The following is a 12473-nucleotide window of genomic DNA, read 5'->3' as shown; positions in this document are numbered from 1 at the left end:
CCTCCAGCTGTTGCAAAACTACAACTCCCAGCATACCTGGGCAGCCTACGGCTGTCCAGGCATGCTGGGAGTTGTAGTTTTGCAACAGCTGGAGGCACAATGTTTGGGAAACCCTAGTCTAATGAGTTCACCTGGGTAACCTCCAGCATTATCAGCCTGATTAATGACCAGCTGGAGTGATCAAACACCAGACACTCAGCCAGAGAATTCATGGGAAATGCTGGGAGTTGCAGTTTTGCAACAGCTGGAGGAGCAGTGGTTGGGAAACACTGGTCTAATGAGTTCACCTGGGTAACATCCAGCATTGGCAGCCTGATGAGATGACCAGCTGGAGTGATCAAACACCGGACCCTCAGCCAGAGAATTCATGGGAAATGCTGGGAGTTGCAGTTTTGCAACAGCTGGAGGCACAGTGGTTGGGAAAACTAGTCTAATGAATTCACCTTTGTAACCTCCAGCATTAGGAGCCTGATGAGATGACCAGCTGGAGTGATCAAACAACGGACCCTCAGCCAGAGAATTCATGGGAAATGCTGGGAGTTGTAGTTTTACAACAGCTGGATTTAACCTGGTTGGGAAACACTAGTCTAATGAGTTCACTTGGGTAACCTCCAGCATTAGCAGCCTGATGAGATGACCAGCTGGAGTGATCAAACACCGGACCCTCAGCCAGAGAATTCATGGGAAATGCTGGGAGTTGCAGTTTTGCAACAGCTGGAGGCACAGTGGTTGGGAAAACTAGTCTAATGAATTCACCTTTGTAACCTCCAGCATTAGGAGCCTGATGAGATGACCAGCTGGAGTGATCAAACACCGGACCCTCAGCCAGAGAATTCATGGGAAATGCTGGGAGTTGTAGTTTTACAACAGCTGGATTTAACCTGGTTGGGAAACACTAGTCTAATGAGTTCACCTGGGTAACCTCCAGCATTAGCAGCCTGATTAGATGACCAGCTGGAGTGATCAAACACCGGACCCTCAGCCAGAGAATTCATGGGAAATGCTGGGAGTTGTAGTTTTACAACAGCTGGAGGTACCCTGGTTGGGAAACACTAGTCTAATGAGTTCACCTGGGTAACCTCCAGCATTAGCAGCCTGATTAGATGACCAGCTGGAGTGATCAAACACCGGATCCTCAGCCAGAGAATTCATGGGAAATGCTGGGAGTTGTAGTTTTACAACAGCTGGAGGTAACCTGGTTGGGAAACACTAGTCTAATGAGTTCACCTGGGTAACCTCCAGCATTAGCAGCCTGATTAGATGACCAGCTGGAGTGATCAAACACCGGACTCTCAGCCAGAGAATTCATGGGAAATGCTGGGAGTTGTAGTTTTACAACAGCTGGAGGTAGCCTGGTTGGGAAACACTAGTCTAATGAGTACACCTGGGTAACCTCCAGCATTAGCAGCCTGATTAGATGACCAGCTGGAGTGATCAAACACCGGACCCTCAGCCAGAAAATTCATGGGAAATGCTGGGAGTTGTAGTTTTACAACAGCTGGAGGCACCCTGGTTGACTGGTGTAAGCTCTTCATCCAGGGGTCTCCATATTTATTACCATCTTAGCCTCAGTATTATCTATGCAGCTAATGATTGTGTGTGCATATAAGGAAGCCTCATGGTATACACACACTATATACATGCGATATACATGACAAAACACATATTACAGATGGATCCACCCGAGGACTGAAACTTCATGTTTAGTCTTCATTGTTATTGTTATATGGACAGTGTTTGTTTTTACTATAGAGGTTGAGGTGTTACCAGCGATGGGTTCCCACTTCTGTTGGGGGGGTCATTACCATGACAAAGATGGAGGTTGGGCTCTCCGGCACTTATCAAGGCCTCTTCGCTGGGCCAAGTGTCACATCATATCTGGAAGCTGTGAAGACCACATCCAGGTATGACTTACACTCTCCATCCCTGGGATCCCATCTTCATGTCGCCCCCCGACCTCCCCAACATGGAGCGGATACTGCCAATAGACAAGGACAGCAAACAGCGAGAGGAGAAGGGAATCCTACGAGAGCCAGACTCCACCGCAGACCAGAAGAAGAAGGAGAGGACATCTGGGAAGAAGAAGAATTACCAGAGATATGCCAAACCTCCATACTCATACCTGGCCATGATAGCGTTGGTCATACAGAATGCCCCAGACAAGAGGCTCAAGTTGTCTCAGGTAAGAACATCTAATGTTGCCAAATGTGGTCAAATTTTGGCTAAGTCATCTAGATAGGCCCTTCCTCTCCTGATATTAGAACTTTCATACTCAATGAGAAGGTTTTAAAGTAGGGGGGGGGGGATCACAACTTGATATAAGATCTCCCCATGCAATACTCGATGAGAAGGGTTCAAAGTTTAGGGAGAAAGATTCACAATTTGGGGGAGGTGGTCATCTGCAAATGTGGACAATTTCCAACTTTTCGGCATTTTATTTAGCTACATCATCTAGCTAGACCCTTCCTCTCCAGAAATAAGATCTTCCCATCCAATACTCAATGAGAAGGTTTCAAAATGTTGGGGAAAACTGTCAAATTTGGGAGAAGAGGAATATATGTAATGCAAATTTTTATGGCGAATACCGGCACGTCCCGATTTCCCGAATATTTAGAATTTAGTGCCATACATTCGTAATGACGAATATTTGTTTTTATTTTTCACATGCGAATTTTTATGAAAATTTTCCATGCGAATAGGGGTCTATCACATGGGTCTGTTTTTTTTCACATGCAAATTGTTATGCTAATTTTATGCCAATTTTTCATGTGAATTTTCGCATGGGTAAAAAAGTGAATGAACATAGCGAATATGCAAATTTCGCGAGCATAGGACGAATAATCGTCAATATATTCGCGAAATATTGCAAATAATCACTAGTCATCTGCAAATGTGGACAATTTCCAACTTTTCAGCATTTTTTTGGCTACACCATCTACCTAGACTCTTCCTCTCCCGATATAAGATCTTCCCATCCAATACTCAATGAGAAGGTTTCAAAATTTGGGGGAAAAACAGTCAAATTTGGGGGAGGAAGTCTTCTGCAAATGTGGAGAATTTCCAACTTTTCTACGTTTTTTTGGCTACATCATCTAGCTAGACCCTCCCTCTCCCAATAGAGCGTCTTCCCATCCAATACTCAATGAGAAGGGGTCAAAGTTTGGGGAGAAAGATTCTGAATTTGCGAAGGGTCCACGATTTAGTAACAGTTTTTGTTTCTTTTTTGCTTTCAGATCCTACAGGAGATCAGCACTTTATTCCCTTTCTTCAAGGGAGATTACCAAGGCTGGAAGGACTCCATCAGACATAACTTGTCTTCGAACGACTGCTTCAAAAAGGTGAGGGCTCGCTCGTGGACCTTAGAACCATCGCGTACACCTCTTGCTGTTGCTATTTCTTAAAGGGGTTATCCGGGAATAGAAAAACAGAATTAATTTCTTTCAAAAACTGCTCCCCGTCTGTCTCCAGGTTGGGTGTGGTATTACAACTTGGTTCCATTAACTGAGCTGCAGAACCACACCCAACATGGAGACAGACGGGGAGCAGTTTTTGAAAGAAATTAACTCTGTTTTTGTATTCCTGGGTAACCACTTTTAATGAAAATTCATTAAACTATGTTAAGGCTGTGTTCACACGTTCATGTTTAGTTAATTATTGAGTACAGTCCTCTGGCTGTGGGTCAGGTGTTTGATCACTCCAGCTGGTCATCTAATCAGGCTGCTAATGCTAGAGGATACCCAGGTGAACTCATAAGACCAGTGTTTACCAACCATTGTGCCTCCAGCTGTTGCTAAACTACAACTCCCAGCATGCCCGGACAGCCAACGGCTGTCCGGGCATACTGGGAGTTGTAGTTTTGCAACAGCTGTAGGAACCCTGTTTGGAAAACAATGTGTTTTTTTAGACACTTTTCAGCAATGCTGCTAAGAGTAACCTCAACATAACACACCCATATATACACTGCACTGAATTACTTCCCTGAACTACATAAAATCTGAGGCACTTTTGACCCAAAAATTCTATTCTAGGTACAAATACAGTCGTTAACCCCTCCCCAAGCCCATCTTTTAAAATGCAGAGGGTCTTTTTTTTTTTTTTTAATTAATGTTATTTAGTTTATTTAATCTACGAGGGTCTTTTTTATTTTTTAGTTTTGCTTAGTTTTTTTTTAAAGATAATTTTATGTCTCTTTTTGCTAAATAGTTCCTAAATAATCAAAATAAATCCTATAAAAATCTTTATAATATTATTGATAACTGATATAATATAATTAGATAACATAATTTCTAATTGATGAAAAGCTAAATAAATCCTATAAAATTTTAAATAAAATAATTGATAACTGATATAATATAATAATATAACAATTTCTAATTGATAAAAAGCTAAATAAATCCTATAAAATCTTATACAAAATAATTGATAACTGATATAATATAATTAACTTAATTTCTAATTGATAAAAAGCTAAATAAATCCTATAAAATATTATATAATATAATTGATAACTGATATAATATAATTAGATAACATAATTTCTAACTGAAGAAAAGCTAAATAAATCCTATAAAATCTTATACAAAATAATTGATAACTGATATAATTATATAACAATTTATAATTGATAAAAAAAGCTAAATAAATCCTATAAAATCTTATATATTATAATTGATAACTGATATAATTATATAACAATTTATAATTGATAAAAAAGCTAAATAAATCCTATAAAATCTTATATAAAATAATTGATAACTGATATAATTATATAACATAATTTCTAATTGATCAAAAGCTAAATAAATCCTATAAAATTTTCTATAAAATAATTGATAACTGATATAATTATATAACATAATTTCTAAATGATAAAAAGCTAAATAAATCCTATAAAATCTTATATAATATAATTGATAACTGATATAATATAATTATATAACATAATTTCTAATTGATCAAAAGCTAAATAAATCCTATAAAATCTTATATATTATAATTGATAACTGATATAATTATATAACAATTTATAATTGATAAAAAAGCTAAATAAATCCTATAAAATCTTATATAAAATAATTGATAACTGATATAATTATATAACATAATTTCTAATTGATCAAAAGCTAAATAAATCCTATAAAATTTTCTATAAAATAATTGATAACTGATATAATTATATAACATAATTTCTAAATGATAAAAAGCTAAATAAATGTTATAAAATCTTATATAAAATAATTGATAACTGATATAATTATATAACATAATTTATAATTGATAAAAAGCTAAATAAATCATATAAAATCCTATAACTGATATAATATAATTATATAACAAAATTTATAATTGATAAAAAGCTAAATAAATCCGATAAAATCTTCTATAATATAATTGATAATTGATATAATATAATTATATAACAATTTATAATTGATAAAAGGCTAAATAAATCCTATAAAATCTTATGATAACTGATATAATATAATTATATAACATAATTTCTAATTGATAAAAACCTAAATAAATCCTATAAAATCTTATATATTAAAATTGATAACTGATAAAAAATATATAACATCATTTATATCTGATAAAAAAAATAAAAAAGCTAAATAGTTCCTAAAAGATTTGTTGCAGATTTGTTCTTATTGGGGTTGCAGAAAACCATGTGCTACAACAAACCTGACAGGTGTGAATAGGCCCTAAGGGAACAATCCCCCTCCCCACTAATACTTTCACCCACAGCAGAGACTGATACAAACACGATTTGCATTAAATATGTAGAAAGGAAAGAGTGTGCAAAAGAAGACCAAACCTATTGTATGTAACTCTTCAGTGGTCCCCAACCTAGTCCTCAAGGCCCACCAACATTCTCCATTAAAATAGGAGTTACAAGGAAAAATTGAAATCCAGGACTATTGGTGGAGCCTTGAAGACTGGGTTGGCGACCTCTGTATATGTTCCCTATAACCACAGCCCATGTCCGAATGAAAATATATTCCCTTCCCTTGTACAACCTTATAATTTCCTCATGTTTGCACCCTATATACATTTTCTACAAACAGCAGGAAATAAATGTGATTATTTAGTTTCTCTGACCATGGTATATTAACTTTATATAATGTATTTACATGATGTTACTATCATAATCCTAGAGTTTCGTAATAGGGTTTGCCGCTCTGTTCATAGTTGCGACAACATGTAGGGTCTGCCCGATTCAGATCCTGGACTGTTGATGGAGCCTTGAGGACTGGGTAGGAGACCTCCATGTGCACACTCAATGTGTTCCCTGTAGCACCATCCCCCCCCCCCCCACACACACACACACATATGTTCCCCTTATAACTACAGCCCACGTCCAAATGAAAGTATAATCCCTTCCCATTTATAACCTTGTCATTTTATCATTGCACTCTATATACATTTTCTACAAACAGCATGAAATGAGTGTGATGTTTTTTTTCTGTGACCATCTTATAGTTACTTAATATAGTGAATATTCGTAGAGTATCATAATATGGTTCACCCTTAGGTTCATAGTTGGGACAACATTTTATGTCTGCTTGATCTCTGTCTTTCAAGTCTCCTGTTGGAATAAAGCAGCAGCCACAATTTATTGCCTATGGATGGCCATAGCTAGTCGAGCACTGTCTTAGCAATGGGAACCACTCTTCTGAGATCGGCTATCATCAGCGATCTCATGGACCTGTGACCGCCACTCCATTCCACCAGGACATTGAAGATTCCTGCTCTTTAGATAGTAGCGCATCCTAGTGGTCGGATATCCTTGTTGGTGTAACAAAATCTTTTAAGCAATTATGTAAATATTTTTTTCTTTTTCCCCTTCAGGTTTTGAAGGATCCGCACAAACCTCAGGCTAAAGGAAACTACTGGACAGTGGACGTCAGCCGGATTCCTGCCGACGCCATGAAGCTTCAAAACACAGCGGTTACCCGTCAGGATATCTACCCACATGACCTCGCCCCCTACATTTTTCACGGACGTCCCTTCAGGCCTCTGGATTTTCGGCGCCCTCATCTCCCAATAGAGGCCGATCCTGTCCGGAATGAACCAGAAGCCACATCTCCGGCCAGCTCTTCGGTTTCTGACCCCGCGGTGTCTTTCCCGATGATCCTATGGAACCTTCCTACGTCTTACTCAAAATGCATCGCCCCCAATGTAGTGGCCCCTCCAAGTATACACCCGCTTCTGCTTTACTCCAACTTCCCATCAATATCCCTGTATAACTACATGACACCTCCTTACTCTAGTCCCACTTACCAAGAACGGAGGGAGGCCTTCTCCTCTACCCTACAACCCCAAAGGCCCCTTCCCCCGCCGCTGCCCCTGGAATTAAAGAACCCTTCAGTTGACTTTCCCCCCAACAAAACAGTGTTTGACATCCCAGTATACCCCCCACACCCTGGGTACATGTCCCATCAGAGTCTATACCGGGACCACTTAGCACACAGCGCCGGTCTTCCTGGCTACAGACACCCGGGCTACTAACCCTTTGAATACTCAGACAAAGCTACTTTTGGACTAAGTGTTAACACTTTAGTCACTGGCTAGTACGCACTTTGCTGGTCACAGTGACACAAACTATAGCACAACACAGGTCCGAGGGGGGTGGCACAGGCATCGTGTATATACATCACCAATGTCCTTGGTTCTTTTATTTGTAATTTTGTAAATAATTGTTTTGCTTTTGCCCAATAAATTGCTTTTTCACAGTAAAATGTTATTGTGGTCGTGTAAGTGTCAATGAGATCCAACAAAGAAAAGACAAAGGCACAAAGCCTGTATAGTTATAGGTACTAGATACCTGTTTTAGAACTACTAAATTGGGGAACACCTATTTACTATATAGGGTCTACCTACTTGCCTACAATAATAGGGTTGTACCTATCGACTATAAGAAGGTCACAACTATATACCTACTATATAGGCACGTCTCCCTACATACTATATATTTTTCTTTTTGAGGGATACTTGTTAGGATTCGGCAGGCTGGATGTGGATCCTCTGTGTCAGCGAGGGATTGGCGTGGACCGTGTCGGTGGACCGGTTCTAGGTTGCTACTGGTATTCACCAGAGCCCGCCGCAAAGCGGGATGGTCTTGCTGTGGCGGTAGCAACCAGGTCGTATCCACTAGCAACGGCTCAACCTCTCTGACTGCTGAGAAGGCGTGGGACAGAAGGACTAGACAGAGGCAAGGTCAGACGTAGCAGAAGGTCGGGGCAGGCGGCAAGGTTTGTAATCAATGGAGATAGCAAGAGCTCAGGAACACTGGTAAGACAAACACTGTAAACGCTTTCTCTGGCACAAAGGCAACAAGATCCGGCAATGCTGGGAAGGGGAAGTGAGGTTATATAGGGAAGTGCACAGGTGGAAGCTAATGAGACTGATTGAGCCAGACACCAATCATTGGTGCACTGGCCCTTTAAATCTTAGAGAGCTGGCGCGCGCCCTAAGGAGCGGAGCCGCGCGCGCCAGGACGTGACAGCCGGGGACCGGGACAGGTGAGTGACTTGGGATGCGATTCGCGAGCGGGCGCGTCCCGCTATGCGAATCGCATCCCCGCCGGCAGTGTCAGTGCAGCGCTCCCGGTCAGCGGGTCTGACCGGGGCGCTGCAGAGAGGGGAACGCCGCGAGCGCTCCGGTTAGGAGCAGGGACCCGGAGCGCTCGGCGTAACAATACTAACCTTTTATGTGGGATCTCCCAATGATATGCAACATTCTACCTTCTATATGGGGACTACATACCTATTATACATCTACTTTATTGGATGGACACATACTTACTATATGGGATCTAGCAACAAAGCAAGGTAAGCTGTCTCTGCTATCTGAATAATCCCATGCATAGGAGAGACGCTCTATCACGAGCGGAACGCACTGCCCCACTAATGTACAACAGTCCAGTGCAGATGGTGCTCAATCTGATGCAGTCCACAGTCCCAAGCACAGAAGAAGCGAGAAGATGGCACTCACCATGAAACGAGATCACTTTATTCTTCAGTTGTGGAGAGACACATATCAGTTGACAAAGGCCACTTGGCCGAAACGCGTCCTGCGAGTCGCTATCTTGCATATGGATTAATAAACCACTATGATTAAGCATACCCAGTGAGTGCCGGGATTTCTTCTACCTACTACATACAGGTCAGGGGATCGTGCAGACAGCGGGGAGCGTGCAGAACGTTTCGTGCCTAATGACACACTTCATCTAGAACGTCGGCTAGAGGAAGTGCTTCATTATGCACGAAACGTTCCGCACGCTCCCCGCTGTCTGCACGATCCCCTCACCTGTATGTGTCTCTCCACAACTGAAGAATAAAATGACCCCGTTTCATGGTGAGTGCCATCTTCTCGCTTCTTCTTTGTTTGGAACTATATGGGATCTACCTCCTTGCCTACTACAGTATATACCTACGATAATGGGAGTCTACCTATCGACCATATGGGGGTCCCCAACTATATATCTACTTTATGGACAAGTCTCCCTCCATACTATATAACTATTACATGGGGCCTACCTACTATATAGGGCGTCTACCTATCTACTCTATGGAGCGTCTACATCCCTCCCTACAATATGGACGTCCTACCTACCTACTTTATATGAATTCTATGTGGAGTCTACATATCTATCAAATACCTATAATATGGCGGGAGGAGACAGCTGGTGCTGGCATAACCTGGCGAGGCTAACGCAGTACTCAGGCAGAAATAGTCCGATGTCGGCTAGGAGGCGCACATCCGAGGATAGTGAACAATTGCTGACTTTATTTAGTTATTTCACACACTTGTAGAAAAAGAAAAAGCCGGCACTGCTGCACTCACGTGGAGTTGGAGCTTACTGGTTCCCCAACACGAACAGGTCCTATGCTGCAGCAATCCCGGTGCTCAGTCCGCTTGTAGCACAAGCGTCATCATCAATAGAAGGAAGGAATCGCAGACGGCACTCACGGCACAGCAAGAAGTTTTATTCCGGAACGCTGGTGCACGCAACAAGAACGCCAGGAAAGTTGACCGGTTTCGCGCTACACAGAGCGCTTACAAGTGACCTCTGACCTCTTTATTTAGTTATACAACTTGTAGTTCTATTGGGACAACGCGTTTCAAAGGTTCGTTCTTCTTCTTCAGGTCCTTTTGACAGGATGAACCTTTGAAACGCATTGTCCCAATTGAACTATAAGTTGTATAACTAAATAAAGTCAGCAATTGTTCACTATCCTCGGGTGTGCGCCTCATAGCCAACATGGGATTTTTTCTGCCTGAGTACTGCTGAGTGTTGCTCGCGAATATAGCACTACAGTGGTCCCTCAACATACGATGGTAATCCATTCCAAACGGACCATCGTTTGTTGAAACCATTATATGTTGAGGGATCCGTCCAATGTAAAGTATAGCAGAGTGGTCTACAACCTGCGAACCTCCAGATGTTGCAAAACTACAACACCCAGCATGCCCGGACAGCCGTTGGCTGTCCGGGCATGCTGGGTGTTGTAGTTTTGCAACATCTGGAGGTCCGCAGGTTGTAGACCACTGTTAGAGAAAGTTGTACTCACCTGTCTCCGCCGCTCCGGACCGCCACCGCTGCCCGGGATGTCGCCGTCCATCGCTGTCGCCGCGTCCCCGACGCTCTGGCAAGGCCTCTGCTTTCCCGGCAACCGCGCTCTCCGTCGCCGCCATCACGTCCCTACGCACGCCGCTCCTATTGGATGACGGGACGGCGTGCGCAGCGACATGATGACGTCGATGGAGAGCGCCGACGATGCAGGGGACCCCGAAGAGGACGCTCCGGAGCCCCGAGGACAGGTGGGTGACCATCACCGGAGCTCACGGGGCACCATAAACGGCTATCCGGCGGCAGCTGAAGCGGTCTGCGCTGCCGGATAGCCGTTTATGCGATGTCCCAGACATAAAAAAGCATCGTATGTTGATGCTGCCTCTGAGAGGCCATCGCATGTTGAAATTATCGTAAGTCGGGGCCATCGTATGTTGAGGGGTCACTGTATATATTTGCAATTACGAATATTCGTTTTTTTTTTTTTTCACAGTACACATCACAGTGATCATCCCTCTCTGCTTACAGCTTATGTGGTGTAAAGAAGGCTCTAATACTACTGCGTGAGACTGGTGTGCGAATTTTCGCATATGCTAATTTTCGCATATGCTAATTTTCGCATATGCTAATTTTCACATATGCAAATTTTCGCTTATGCTAATTTTTACATATGCGAATTTTACTAATACGCGAATTTAGCGAATATATGACGAATATTCATCCATATATTGGCGAAATATCGAGAATTCGAATATGGCTTATGCCGCCCAACACTACTGCGGTAGCCTCGCCAGGTTATCCCAGCACCAGCTGTTTCCTCCTCTATCTCCACCCCTGGCACAGCGGGACAGACGGGCGGCAGCCTCCCGATATTGCAACCTATTACATGCGATCGCCAGGGTAACACATTCCACCAAGGGCGCAAGGATAATGATTGAAAGTTTTTTTTTTTTTTACACGTGAGACAAAAAGTTATAGATTTGATTAAATGCCCTTGTGGAATGGGTTACGTTGGCCAAACATCCAGAAATGTGAATATCAGACTAAATTAACATAAAAGCTCTATCAGAAATTATAAGGGAAGAAGTGAGATAAAAGAGGAAAATAAAAAAGATAATTTTGGTGAAACGAGTCTGGCTAGATATTTTTCTGAAAATGGACATCAGGTATGGTGGATGATACTAGAAGAGGTAGAGAGTACAGGACAGGAAGAGTTAAAGGGGTACTCGGGTAAAAACCTTTTTTCTTTTAAATCAACTGGTGGCAGAAAGTTAAACATATTTGTAAATGACTTCTATTAAAAAATCTTAATCCTTCCAGTACTTATTAGCTGCTGAATGCTACAGAGGAAATTCCTTTCTTTTTGGAACACTGATGACATCACGAGCACAGTGCTCTCTGCTGACATCTCTGTCCATTTTAGCAACCGTGCATAGCAGATGTCTGCTAAGGGCAGCATGGGGGCTCAGTGGTTAGCACTGCTGCCTTGCAGTGCAGGGACTTGGGTTCAAATCCCACTAAGGACAACAATAAATAAAGTGTTATTATTATTATAATAACGTCAGCAGAGAGAACTGTGCTCGTGATGTCATCAGAGAGCATTCCAAAAAGAAAATAATTTCCTCTGTAGTATTCAGCAGCTAATAAGTACAGGAAGGATTAAGATTTTTTAATAGAAGTAATTTACAAATATGTTTAACTTTCTGCTACCAGTTGAAAGAAAAAAGGTTTTCACCGGAGTACCCCTTTAAAGGAGATATCAAGTGCTGAAAAACTTGTCCCTTATCCTATAGATCTCCTGTATGGGGCCGCGGCAGCTTGCGGGAATGGGGCGCGTTGACCACCACACAAAGCGGCGGCTGACACACCCTCTCAATACAACTCTATGGCAGAGCCGGAG

The 12473-nt window shown here is 41.9% G+C and overlaps 1 protein-coding gene across 1 annotated transcript; it reads left to right on the top strand.

The window, feature by feature from the left end:
• Window positions 1-908: 908 nt before the first annotated feature.
• LOC130274484 (forkhead activin signal transducer 3-like) lies at window positions 909-8877 on the top strand. The gene is made up of 3 exons (XM_056522880.1): window positions 909-2182; window positions 3234-3338; window positions 6850-8877. Exons 1-3 carry the CDS (start codon window positions 1907-1909, stop codon window positions 7507-7509), a joined length of 1041 nt encoding a protein of 346 aa, XP_056378855.1. The 5' UTR covers window positions 909-1906; the 3' UTR covers window positions 7510-8877.
• The last annotated feature ends 3596 nt before the right edge of the window (window positions 8878-12473 follow it).

The sequence above is a fragment of the Hyla sarda genome, chromosome 5, assembly GCF_029499605.1.
Source record: "Hyla sarda isolate aHylSar1 chromosome 5, aHylSar1.hap1, whole genome shotgun sequence".
Lineage (NCBI taxonomy): Eukaryota > Metazoa > Chordata > Amphibia > Anura > Hylidae > Hyla > Hyla sarda.
Note: the sequence above shows the minus strand (reverse complement) of the source record. Positions and strands in the feature narration are given on the sequence as shown.

Excerpts from the sequence above, each read along its gene's own strand:
- LOC130274484 (XM_056522880.1), top strand. The coding sequence starts at position 1,907 with ATGACTTACACTCTCCATCCCTGGGATCCCATCTTCATGTCGCCCCCC. Across the intron at positions 2,183-3,233 it reads AGAGGCTCAAGTTGTCTCAG|ATCCTACAGGAGATCAGCAC; the intron begins GTAAGAACATCT and ends TTTTGCTTTCAG. Across the intron at positions 3,339-6,849 it reads CGAACGACTGCTTCAAAAAG|GTTTTGAAGGATCCGCACAA; the intron begins GTGAGGGCTCGC and ends TTTCCCCTTCAG.